Source organism: Eulemur rufifrons, chromosome 7, assembly GCF_041146395.1.
Source record: "Eulemur rufifrons isolate Redbay chromosome 7, OSU_ERuf_1, whole genome shotgun sequence".
Classification (NCBI taxonomy): domain Eukaryota; kingdom Metazoa; phylum Chordata; class Mammalia; order Primates; family Lemuridae; genus Eulemur; species Eulemur rufifrons.
The window spans coordinates 124898091-124911308 of NC_090989.1; the positions used below are offsets into that span (position 1 = coordinate 124898091).

General features: G+C 40.5%; 1 protein-coding gene across 1 annotated transcript in view; it reads right to left on the reverse strand.

The window, feature by feature from the left end:
• The window catches only part of LOC138386691 (collagen alpha-4(VI) chain-like), an 89456-nt gene that overhangs the window by 67133 nt on the left and 9105 nt on the right, over positions 1–13218 (reverse strand). Inside the window, exons 4-7 of the mRNA XM_069473256.1 lie at positions 12588–13190; positions 9227–9847; positions 4964–5500; positions 4037–4585 (exon numbers count right to left, since the gene is read on the reverse strand). Of these exons, the coding sequence (XP_069329357.1) occupies positions 4037–4585; positions 4964–5500; positions 9227–9847; positions 12588–13190 (2310 nt within the window). The remainder of the gene's footprint in view (positions 1–4036; positions 4586–4963; positions 5501–9226; positions 9848–12587; positions 13191–13218) is intronic.

The following is a 13218-nucleotide window of genomic DNA, read 5'->3' on the forward strand; positions in this document are numbered from 1 at the left end:
GCAAGCCAAGACATGCAGACATTTTCTCCTTAGACCATCACATGTTGACATATTTGGCTCAGAATCTGTATCTGTAACAGAAACTGTAAACTTATATCAGAATCTGTAAAAACAGAACAGCAGATCTGGGAAGACAATTTGGGGAAAAATAAATATGTAGAGGACCCTTCACCAGTCAAAAAGTTCATAGACAGTAGCTTAAAATCTCCCAAGGACCTGAGATACAGGGCCAAGCCATGAGATTTCAATCCCCTAAATATTATACTCCTTGCTAGCTGGTAAGGTATGTTTCCGGAATTGCCAAGACAGAAAATGACTTCCTTTCCTCCTTTCACATAAAATAGCATGAGTTTTGTTTGTTTGTTTGTTTGTTTGTTTAAATCTATAATTCAAATTCATGAAAATGAGCTTTCACAAATGTAAATCCCATTCCCATATTGGACCTAATTTCAGAAAAGAGGAATTTCCTTTCTGCAGTATAGTATATTATTCTAACATTTCTAATTTACATTTTCCCAGGAACATTTCCAGCTGGCTTTAGTCTGTAATTGACAAATATAAGGAGCAAATTCTTTTCTTATTAATGGACAGGATTGAACTTTGCAGGTAATCTCTAAGGTCTTTGTCAGCTTTATGATTCTAGAATTCTATAATTAATTAGCTTCCAGCTATTATTAAATTGTCTAGCTAATTTAATCTAAAAAGTTAAAGACAAAGTGAAGATAAACATAAATCCTAACTTACTACATGGTGCAGAATGAACTGAAAAGAGAAGCCGGGATCCTATATCCCTTCTCCTCCCCAGGATAATGCCCACCTGCCTATAAAAAAAAATAGGACTTTGATGCCTGAAGAACCTGAACTGCTTAATGTAGAACATCTCATAACACATGCTTATTTTAAAAATAATTGCACACATGCATTCTTTTTAAATGGTTTCCAAATTAAGTTAGGCTACTAAAAAGTGGTTATATTCTTTACACAGTATAAGCAAAGATATTAATTTCATGTTCTATAAAATTAGACTTTAAAGGTTTGATGCGGTGCAAGGATCTCATCCTAGTCCTCCAAAGTTAAGCCTCAGCCTCCAAAATAAAACCTGGCCCATGCTGGGGCCCAGCTTCTCATAAGGAGGCTTCATATGCATACATAATGCTTAGTGCTTGGACTTTTGACACCAAACTGCTGGGAAGTTCAAACCCTGCCTCTATTACTTTCCGTCTGTGATTCTTATCCTCTCTCTGCCTTGGTTTTTTTTTAATCTGGAAATTGGGTATCATAATAATGGCATCTGCTTCACATGGGGTTGATATGAATATAAGATGAATGTGTGCCATCTAACACATTAGAATTAGTGCCACATACATAATGTAAAAACAAAGTAGGAGTCTTGAGTGGGCCCCACCTGGAGCCTGTCCTGCCTTTAGAGTTCCAGTTAGATGGAAAAATGTGTGTCCTTCTTGCTCAGGTTGAGTTTTCTGTTACTTGTAGGCAAAAACATTCTAACTGATAAGAGGATTTTTTTTTAAGTACTGCTTGTTATCCCAGACTTGTGAGGAATCAAGTAAGATAAAGGGTAAGAAAGTACTTTGTAAATGTCAAGCACCCACGTTCTGCCTCCAAGTAGAAGGTTGCAGGTTGCAAGACCTTGTCAAGAGGCACATAGTTAAGTAAGAGCAGAGAGGCACATAACATTCCTTTATCTTCTTTTCAGCATAAAACTACAAAAAACTTCTAGATTGCATTTAATGTATATATATTTAGGGACATAATAACCAAATGATCTCCTGTATACACAGGCTCTCCCGAAGGAATTTTGAACTTTATGGGTGCCATTACACAAGGGCTGTCTGGAAAGTATCCAACCACTGTTAATAAAATGAGAACATATTACATGACTAGATACTTTCTGGACAGTCCTTGTATATTCCTCAATATAATTCTATACTATACTGTATTATACAATTTTGTACCGTATTATACCATTCTATGACATTCTATGCTATTCTGTACTATACCATACCCTAATACACTATATTACACTATACTATGCTTTATTATGCTTTACTACACTATATTATAATACCCTCCTACTAAAGTGTGCTCTGAAGACCAGCAAAATCTATATCAGCTGGGAGCTTATTAGAAATGCAGAACCCCACCCCTGATCTACTGAATCAGAATCTATATTTTTACAAGATTCCTAGATTATTCAAGCACATGTTTAAGTTTGAGAGGCCCTATTATGTTCTACTGTACTATACCAAAAGACAATATCGTACAGTATTTAGTACACAGGCTCTAAAATCAGACAGCCTCAAGTTCAGATCTCAACTCCGCTATTAAGTTGGGCCAAAGAACACAATTTTGCTGTGCCTTGGTGTTGAGTCTAAGAATTATTAATTTATAGAAATGTCCCAGATATGATTTTAGAAGTCAAACAAGGCTTTGGCCTAAAAAAAAAAAAAGTAAACATGTTAGTTCACATATCAAAAGCTGCCTCGCCTCAAGAGGGCGTCTCAATGGTCAGTAACAGTTACATTCCAAGGCAAGGCTATAATCTGGGTTTATGGCTCTCACCTATTTTAAAAGACAAAACAGGTCTTACCTAGAGCCATAGGTTGCCAGAGCTGATCAACAAAGACAGACCACCAGGGAGGAGAGCTGATCATGAAATATACTGAGAGCTGATTAAACAGATATACTGCCCTAGCCGGGCCCAGACGAACTATACATTTAAAGTAAATAGTTTAAGAGATAGCTTATGCTTCCCTTCTAAAATCTCTGTTCTAACTCAAAATAACCAGAGCCACGATGTCTCTATTTTTACTAAAGTAATAGCCATATCATAAACCTAAAAGTTTACCCTAAAAAGATTTTATAACTCATTGTTTACCTAAGTAGAGTTAGTTAAATAATCTGTAGTAGCCTTTTAAAAGACTTTTAATCCTAAACCAAACTATCTATCATTAAATAAATCCCGTTGCCCTTGGCAACCAAGAACCTGTATCTGCTCTATAAATATCTGTACAAAACTTCACTTTTGGTTACATTTCCACGAAAAAAAATATAATCATCCAGACACCCTCCTTTGTCTACCTTCATAAATCTTTACTTTATAAACTATATCTTTAGCTCTACATACTATTTTTATTTCTATTTCCTACTATTTTTTCATCCTTCATGACCACCCCTGCCTGAGAGACCCAAACTCTTGCAAAAAACATAACTCCCCACACCTTGGTTTCCTCATCTGTAAAATAGTATCTGTGTCATAGGGTTCTATGAAGATTGAATGTTTTAATATATGAAAGCCCTTGGAACACTTACCCCCTCCCCCTACACACACACAAAAGCACCATTTAAAGATTAACAGCTGTGCTGTAGAATCTCACCCCAGTGGGCAGAAGGTGGAGTCTTCCACAAAGACATTCTTTGGGTCAATCACCCCCTGAAAGGCAAGTGTTGGGGAAAGAAGAGCAGAAAAGTGGACCCAGACTGTCAGGAGGAAGAACTACTGTCTCTGGGCCTCGCTATTTCGTATAAAAACTTGGAGACAGAATGGGATTGAGGATGGCCTCACCCATACGGAAGCAGATTGGCAACAGAGTAGAGACCCCTGCACGAAGCCTCATAGAAAAGACAGTGTATTCTATCTCATAAGTGAGACTGTCTAACTGATATTATTCCCTGCTTCGATTAATATTTCCTTTTTGACATGCCCAAACTTCAGTGAGTTGTGCTTACACATTCCAGTCTGGTTTTGTCTGTGCTACAAGGAATAAAGGAAGGAGTTGTTAGGACTTTACAGAGACAGAGTTCTAGAAGGTTCAGGCCTCCTGAAGCCAAAGTGGTGACAACCATGGGAAAGATTAGAAGAATTTCCACAAGGTCGGGAGTTCAGGCCCTATAGGGTGATGTCCCCCTCTCCTCGCCCAGCTGGATGAATCACAGTTTTATTGCATTAACAGAGCCAGTACAGTCCCTGACACCTACAATGGGCTTATGACCAAGTAACAAATTCTCCGTCACTCACCTTCAGGATTGCAGGCCTTATAAAGAATGTCCTTCTCCAAGTTCTCCAGGGACTGAAAATTTTGTTTATAGTATACTTTGTCCCAGTCATTAGTGATCTCCCAAAGCTGAGATTTTTTGGCTTCTCCCACCCCAATGGCAAAAATAATTATGTTTCTGTCCCTGAGGGCTTTGGCTGGTATGGCTACATTATCGTGGGCAAACCCATCGGTGATCACAATTAAATATTGATGAACACTGGGTCTCCCTCCCCTTGGACTGTCAAAAAAAGGCAGAGTGAAATTCAGGGCTTTCCCAGTGCGGGTGCCATCATTCAGCTGCTGAACCTTCGAGATGGCTCTGCAAATGTCCTTCCTTGAAGAGTACTGGTTGAGTCTGAATTCTTCCTGGGGGGCTGAGCTGAACTGCAAAAGGCCAATCCGAATTTTATCAGCACCAATATTAGATCGGTTCACCATTTTCTCCATGAATCCTTTCATGTTTTCAAATTCTTCTGGGGAGATGGATTCTGAACCATCTATCAAGAAGATAATGTCAGCTTCCTTACAGGCTGGGGGAAAAGGGAGCAGAACAGAACATTCATTAAGAGTCTGGAACCAATTAACTACAAGTCCCCAGGGACAGTCTGGGGTGGCATATACACAGCCCACTTTAAATATTTTAAAATGGAGTAGAAAAGGAATTCAATGAAGCAAATAACAAATATTCTGCAACTCAGCACAGACCAGTCTCAAAATAAGACACAGCTGTATGATAAATATATAAAATTTGACCATCTTTGTTCACTAGGTCACAGTCACTTTGAACATGTCCAATACTCAGTTGCCAACCAGTGAATCCAGGCTTAAAGAATAAAGTTTATTCAAATAGATTAGAGATATATATTTGGGGGCAGGGGAAGGAGAGATTGAAGAAAAAAAATTCTTACTCTCTGAGCAGATCTGCTGTACCAATTCTTTTTGGATATCCTTCAATAAATCAAACTCATGCACAAAAAAATACTTGTCTTTAGCTATTTCTTTAAGCTCCTTGGTGTTAGCATTTTTTATTCCAACAGCGTAAATGATGATTCCATTTCCCCTCAATTCTTCTGCAGCCTCAACCACAGAGTCCGAAGATTTACCATCAGTGATGACTATGAGGTATCGATTAACGTTGATTCGGGCAGTGTCTGCAAAGACCTGAGTCATGTTTTTCAAGGCCCCCCCCGTTTTGGTGCCCCCTCCCCCCTGCCGGATGTCATCAATGGCTTCCTTCAGCTCTGCCACATTGGGGTACTGGCTGAGGATAAATTTACTTTTAATTTGATCCGAGTACTGAATGACTCCAAACTGTACTTTGTCAGGCCCGATCTGGAACATCTTTATCACCTCATTCATGAATATCTTCATTTCAAGAAAATCTTCTGGGTAGATACTGCCAGACCCATCAATAAGGAAGTAAATGTCTGCAACATGCACACAACCTAGACAAGAAGCAGCAGCAACAACCCATTAGAACAGAGTCTGAGATGGTGTATAGCCAACGTAATTGATCCCAACCTCCACCCATGTTCCCTCCCCTTTTATATTCTTTTGAAAACACCTGTGGTTCTGCGTAAGGGTACTCTTTGGCCAGGAGCATGATCAGCCTGCACTCTGAGCAGACTAGAATGCCTGAGAGAGAGTTTGGAAGCAGCCACCAACCAATAACTGGCAGGGGTTGATAGAGAAATACCCCAGCTTCCTTGCACTTTGTGTAGGACAACTGTGAGGTGACTTCACAGTTTCCCGGAGGCCCCAGTGGCCTACCCCTCACCCTGTAGTGGCTGTCTTCCCTTCCCACTCTTGAATTGCCACTCCCCTACCCACATCCCCTGGGATCACCACCCAGATAAATCATGTGCATCCAAACCCTTGTCTCAGAGTCTGTTTCTGATGAACTCACTTAAGACACAAAATAACTAGAACCTGACATTTCTCAAGTGGGAAGTTGAGTAAAGAAGCTAAAAGTAAAATCAGAGTATATTTGAAGCTATGAATTGTCTTGGCATCCATCGTTCCTACCTCCTATCCAAGTCATACTTTTTAAGTACATGGGCAAAAGAGGGTACTTTCTGAAATTTAATTTAATTAATTTGATTTAAATTAATTCAAAATGTTCTGTTTTAAATGAGTCTTACTTAAATGAATCACTTTGTATTAAGACCTAGACTCCAGAGGGCAAAGTGGCTCTGCAGTTAGATCCTGTCTCCACCACTTACTCACAGGCTTGGCCCCTTTCCATCTCACTTTCCTAATCTTGTCAAGCAAGGATCTTAACACCTACTCAATAAGCTTATCGTGAGGATTGAACAAGATCATGTAAACACAGCAGAGCTGAGTATTAAAAATGTAGGGTTAAGATTACCTGGTGCTTTATTTTTGTCATCTAGCAGATTCCTCAAAAGGAATGAAATATACTTTTCTCCTCACCCATTTCAAAAAGGGAATCCCAGCCTTGTGTTATTAATCTCCAGATTCCCTTCACCCAGGAGAGAATAAAGAGCCTTTTCATTTTCCTGGCTGAAAGGGAAGTGGTCTGAGGTAGGAACTGAGCTCCCTTGCCCAGGCCCTCATTTGGGAGGACCTGGGTCCATGCAATATTTGGGGCATACTTATACCAAAAAAAAAAAATTGCTCATCTAAATGAAATTCAGATTTAATTGGCTGTCCTATATTTCACCTTGGCAACCCTACCCTAGAGGGTCATGCATTGGAAAGGAGTGCAGCTTAGAGCAATCGAGAGAGGAGTGATCTACCCCTATGCTAAGTGTTTTTTAAATCCTGGAGAGTAGAGGGAAAATTATAAAACAAAGGGCAGAAACTCAAACTTTGCTGGAACCTAGCATCCACCAGCCACAGGTAGATAGCTGCCTGAGGTCAGAGAAAAGGACCACAGTGCAGGAAGGGCATCTCTGCAGCCAGCCCCTACAGTAGTGTCCCAAAAAGACCCCACTGCAACCCAGAGCCTTTGTGTTGTCCACAGGAGCTGGGGGCCCTGAACATTGCCTGGCACTGTACATTCCTGCCAATCTTAGCAGATGGAGATATTGAGGTGAGGAAAGAGAGAAAGAGAATATTTCTTCCAGCCTGGATACTACTGAGCATCCACATCTATTATACATAAAGTGCTTCACAGAGTGTCTGGCACATATGTCCAATAAATGGTAGATATTATGCTCATTATGTTCATCCAGGACAGAATTCAGGTAAAATCATCACAGCTTCTATTTACCTCTAAGCTGCCCTTATCCCCTAGACTTTGGGCTAATTTTCCTGATTCCAAGTTTCTTCTCAGCTGCTGTGCAGTCTGAGAAAGAAATCACCTCTCAGCTCTTCATACTGTTTGTGAGTTAGCTGGGCTCCTTTTCTCTCCTTCTCTGCAGAATATACTCAGGGGGTGTACAAGGAAATGAAATTTATATTTGATGATTCTGTTTCTCATTCTCAGAACAGAGAAAGGGACTAAAAATATGGGTTAAAGAGAAAGATGGGAATTTATTTAAACATTTCAAATTTCTAGACCTCAGAACAAGTAATCAAGAAATTACAAGATTATTTAGTGTTTGTTTAAAAAAAAAAATGTTTCATGATTTTCCACTGAAGATATAATCACAGCCTTGAATTTTAAGTCAATTATGTATACTTCAATGATTCTAATTTAAATCTATGATACTAATTTGAATCTAAGAAATATTAGCATGGGTGCACAAAAATAGACAGACAAGTAGACAGACAGACAAAAATTTTCATAGTAGCCAGGAAGTGGCAAATCTGAGATTTAAAATTCAAGCACTTTTTACACCAAAGTGCGTATACTTAACCACTATGTTTTTTCGCATTTTTTTTAACTGCATGTACAGTAGGAACTCCTCTGCCCAGCCTCCACTTATGTGACTCACCAGAAAAATTGATGTTCTCTCTTCCCCCTGTAAAACATGACTGACGCTCCCACAATACATTGAGTGCCTGAAGTACTGCTTCCCTCAGTGGAGGAATAAACTTACCAAGTTGGAGGTGGGTTTGTCCACAGCCTGTTTACGGCAGTTTTGTTTTCATAATTACACAATTCATCAAATCGTACAAATCAATAGGATGTGAATGTGAGTAAAAGAGGTTTATTGCATCTATGAAAACCATGTTAACTGCTTAGACTTAATAAAGGCAAGTTGTTAAAAAAAATTGCTGGTATATTAGCACTACAAAAGATTGCATTTTTGAGATCATAAAAATCAATAAGGATTTCTGTACTTGAATTGTATTGAGAGTGGCTAAGTTCTCTTCCCACTTTAAAGAAACTGAAACTAGAAATTATAGATAATATATTATTGAATGGTTTAGAAAGAAAATACACAGAAAACCAATCAGCAGGTCTCACACTCAAAGAAGCCTTGGCCCTATACCAAAAGATTGGCAAATTAATGTTCATTTATATGTATTAAGTTAAATTTTTAAAATTTCAACTACCTTTGTATCTTTTTAAAAGTGGTTTCCTGCTTTAAATGACTTAAGAGTTGATTAATCCACACTCCGTTCCCCAGGGCTTCTACTGTCAATATACACATGTCTTGGCCGGGCGCAGTGGCTCACGCCTGTAATCCTAGCACTCTGGGAGGCCGAGGTCGGCGGATTGTTTGAGCTCAGGAGTTCGAGACCAGCCTGAGCAAGAGCGAGACCCCATCTCTACTAAAAATAGAAAGAAATTATATGGACAGCTAAAAATATATAGAGAAAAAAATTAGCCGGGCATGGTGGTGCATGCCTGTAGTCCCAGCTACTCGGGAGGCTGAGACAGGAGGATTGCTTGAGCTCAGGAGTTTGAGGTTGCTGTGAGCTAGGCTGATGCCACGGCACTCACTCTAGCCTGGGCAACAGAGTGAGACTCTGTCTCAAAAAAAAAAAAAAATATACACATGTCTTCATCGGGCTGCTAGAAGGGATGAGGGGAAGACAGGAGGAGGTAGGGGTGCTCACTTTTCACTTCAGCTTCTTTTGCATTGCTTATTATCAAGAAAAAACAAAGATTTAAAAATTTTTAGGTTTCTGTTTTTTAATGAATTGACTCCAAAAATCTTTTCTTTGTTGAGGAGTAGGAAAGACGGGTATAGGGAGCAAGTAAAGACTTTTTAAATTTTTTTTAAATAGATCAAATCTGGAAAAGGCCCTCCTACCTTCTTGTGGGGCAGAAAGAACAAAAGCTGTTTTGCCTACAGCCTCAGGGCAGAGCTGGTCTGTAAGCATGCTTCCCACCACGGAGAGTTGCAAAAAGGATTCCAGGGTGACAGCATGCTGCCCAGGAGGATATGACGCTATCTTCTCCAGGTCCTTACTGTCTGAGGCATGCTGGGTACCCACTGTGTAGATGGTGACCCCTGCCCTCCGAAGGCGAGAAGCGGGTCTGGACACGTCATCTTGGGAGAAGCCTTCCGTGATGACCACAGCTATCTGTTGTACACCGTGGCTGGACCGGCTGCCCTTCTCCTGAATGAAAACCTCCTCCCTTAGGAAATCTAAAGCTGCACCAGTCTTTGTACTTCCTCTTCTTCCCCGGTAGGTTAATTTGTTTAAATGCGCCAAGATTGTGGCTGGACTCTGAAATGTATCCAGTGAAAATTCAAGATGTGGTTCCTCGTTGTAAAAGACTAAGCCAATTCTCACAACATCAGGACGACTGCTTAGAGAGCTGACAGTGGTCTTTAGGAAATCGACAACTTGTTGAAAATTGGCTTGCCTAGCCCTGCTAAATTCCTCAATGAGGAACACTAAGTCAGCTGGGATAGCAGTTGGACATGCTGTAAACACACAAACAAAATCAAAAAGAAGAACTTTAGCATGGGAACATTCATATATAAAACGTGTATTTTAATATATTTTATATACTACCATAATATATTTATTGTTATAAATTATAATTATATATTACTAACTTATATTTACACATTTTAGAATTTAGTAGAAGCCTTAATTTGACATGGTGATCAAAGAACGTCACAGGGTTCATACCTATTTCAAAATTTCTCACATGGAAGGGTATTTTTATCACTTGCAAAATATGCAAATATATGATTATCCACAACATAGTGCTTTAAGACCACTTTTCACTTTATCTAAGTCCGTTAGAAGCATCTGAGTCTAGACTAGTTTTTTCTTCGTTTTCTAGTTTCAAGAGACCCTGAAAATAAATATACCCTTTTATAGACCTGAAACCTACTTGATTTAATACTTTTTCCTCTATCTTGGTAAAAGATGAAAATAACAAATTGTGGCTATTAATTCTGCAACTTTCTCTGATAAATGTCATGTCATTTTAACAGAGGCAACATGAAATGTTGTAAGTTGGTATGAAAAATCTTTGGCCAAATATTGGGCTAGTTAGCTCTTTCATTTTGCTATAAAAGAACCTTCCCTCCAACCTACCTCAGATGAAGGAATGACATATAAACTCCCTGCCAAGAGGAATTCAGACACCTCCCTCCCTGTTTGAGCAGTGCCTAACGTAGGAAAACCCTCTTTGTCCACGTAGCAACAAGGTCCAGATCTGCTTTGACATATGAAAAAAGAAATCTCCCTAGCAGAGGGCCAAAACCACATATACAGAAGGCTGAAACCAGGGTGTAGACAACTGAATATTGCAAAACAAGGTTTAGGGGCAATAAAATAACCTTTTGACTTTTCTTTGGTCTCTTGGTGTCCTGAAATTTCCTGTATTTTTTTAATAAAGAATCAAAATTCAATCCTATATTTAAAAAGCGGTTGTTGTCCATGATTTTGGCAAGTCTAATACACCTCTTATAGAAACTCCAAACAGCTTTGACTTCCCCTTTCCTTCACCTTCTGGTATCAAGTGCTGTTATTCTCCTTTCAACTTGTCTCCAGGATTCACCCTCTTGCCTCATTATCAGAGACACCCCTGGACTGGGGCCCAGACATCCTCCCCATGTGGCCAGATGATAGCTCAGCCCTATAGTCTTCCTGAGTCTAAGGTCCCATCTAGAATCCAGCCTGCCCAATGAAGGCTTCCTTAAAGACCACTTTGGTCATGTCATTTTTCTTGACTAAAAGCCTCCAATTACTTCCAGTGCCTTGAGACATAATTGGGGACTATCCTACCTAATCCAATCTTGTATCTCATTACTTTTAAACCCTTCCCATGATATCAATTGGCTCAGCTTTTTCCCTTTCTTTCACATTCATCCAGACCATTCCTACTTCCACACCCTTACCAGGAGCATGGACCGCTTACCAGGCTCTTCCCCTTGCCAGGAGTGCCCTCCTCCTTTCTCCGTATATACTGATATTAAAATAACACCCATTATTAAGGGATCAGAACAATTTTCTTATCTCATATATGTTTGTCTTTTCTGCCCATAAAATTGTAAGGACCCCAAGCTCTAGATGTTGACAGGTCTGGGCAGAGCTGTGACAACTCAGAGAAAGAAGAAATTGCTCACTTCTAGTTGTGAGGATCAAAGGATGCTTCACCAAGAGGGTAACTTAAGAACTGACGGACAAATTTTGACTGTGGGCATTCCAGGCTAACGGTATAGTGTATCCGAGGGTGGAGACAGAAGTGGGAAAGCATGACATTTAGACAGCAAATGATGAGTGATTCAGCTTGGCTGGAGAATAGAATGTGTAAAAAGACTTAGCAGGAAGTAAGGCTCAGTGGTTCTCAGTCAATACTGGTACCCATCTACAGAGGACATTTTTGAAAAATATGGAGGTGCTTTTGATTACCATAATGATTCAGGGATGCTACTGGCCAAGTACCATGGATGTTAAACCACTGACATTGCCCAGGACAATCCTACACTATGAATTGCCCTACCCAAAATCCCAGTAGCATCTCTCTTGAGTGTCTTAAATGCCAACCTGAGGAAGGACTTTATTTAATCTCTGGGAAGAAGCTTGAGTACCCCTTCTCCTGGAAAAGGTATATAGTAGTTTAGATTATTGTTCAGAAATATTCTTCCCTTACCCCTCATTTCTGTAGGAAGAATATACTTTTCTACTCTACTGATGTTGACATAGCCACATGTCTTGCTTTGGGTAGTGAAATGTTAGCAGATGATGCAGCAGAGGTCTCAGAAGTGCTTATGCTATTGGGTTTCTCTCTTGTACCTTTGCAATTACCATGGGAAGAATATGCCCAGATTAGCCTGATGACCCCAGAAGGAAGATGAGAGATATGTGGAGCAGAGCCAAACCTACATCAACCAACCCCCAGCCAAATCCCAAATCTGTGAATAAAGCCAGCCAGGATCAACGGTCCCCCAGTAGATCTGTGAGAATAAATGATTCATTTCAGCCACTGACTGTTCAGGCGGTTTGTTATGCAACATCATTGTGACCATAGGTAATTAATACAGGTATGTGCCTGAAGCATCCCATGCTTCCTCCTCTTCCCCACCTACTGGTGCCAGTGCCCCAGGACTGAGGAATCCAGAATGCCCCCTTCTCTGCCCTTTCCCCAGACTTTCCTCTTATGCTGAGATCTCCCAGTGGCCCACATACCGTAGGACGAAACCTTACCTTCTACAGTCTCCACAGCCTGAATCCTGAAGCCCAGATCTACAGTTCCTTGCATTACCATAGTCACATCCTGTGTTACCTGTCTGACTCTGTCTTCTCCCCACATCTCGTATACAAGGTCTGGGGACCCCATCCCTTTCAGTTCTGTCCTGTCAAAGTCCTGCACACCCACAGACATGACTTTCACGCCTTTCTTCCTCAGTCTCTGTGCAGCATCCCGGACCTCATCCTCAGATTTGCCGGAGGTAATGACCACCACATACTGAGGAAGGCCCTGGAGAAACCGGCTTCCTGCTTGCTCCTGGAAGAAGGTCTGATGAAGGTATCGCAGAGCTTTGCCTGTCCTTCTGGAGCCACCCCGAGGCACAAAGTGCTCATTGATATGAGCAATCATCTCATGCTGGGTCTTGTAGGTATTGAGCAAAAATTCAGTGTGACCTTGATCACCATACTGAGCCAGCCCAATCTGGTACTTGTCCTTGCCGACCTCCAGCATGCCAACCACTGTGGAGATGAAATTCCACATCAACTGGAAACTGGCCCGTGATGTGCCCTGGGAGGTGTCAGCAAGAAAGACCACATCCACATAGTTCTTGGTGAATTCTGGAAATAAAGAGAGAAGGGTGGAGCA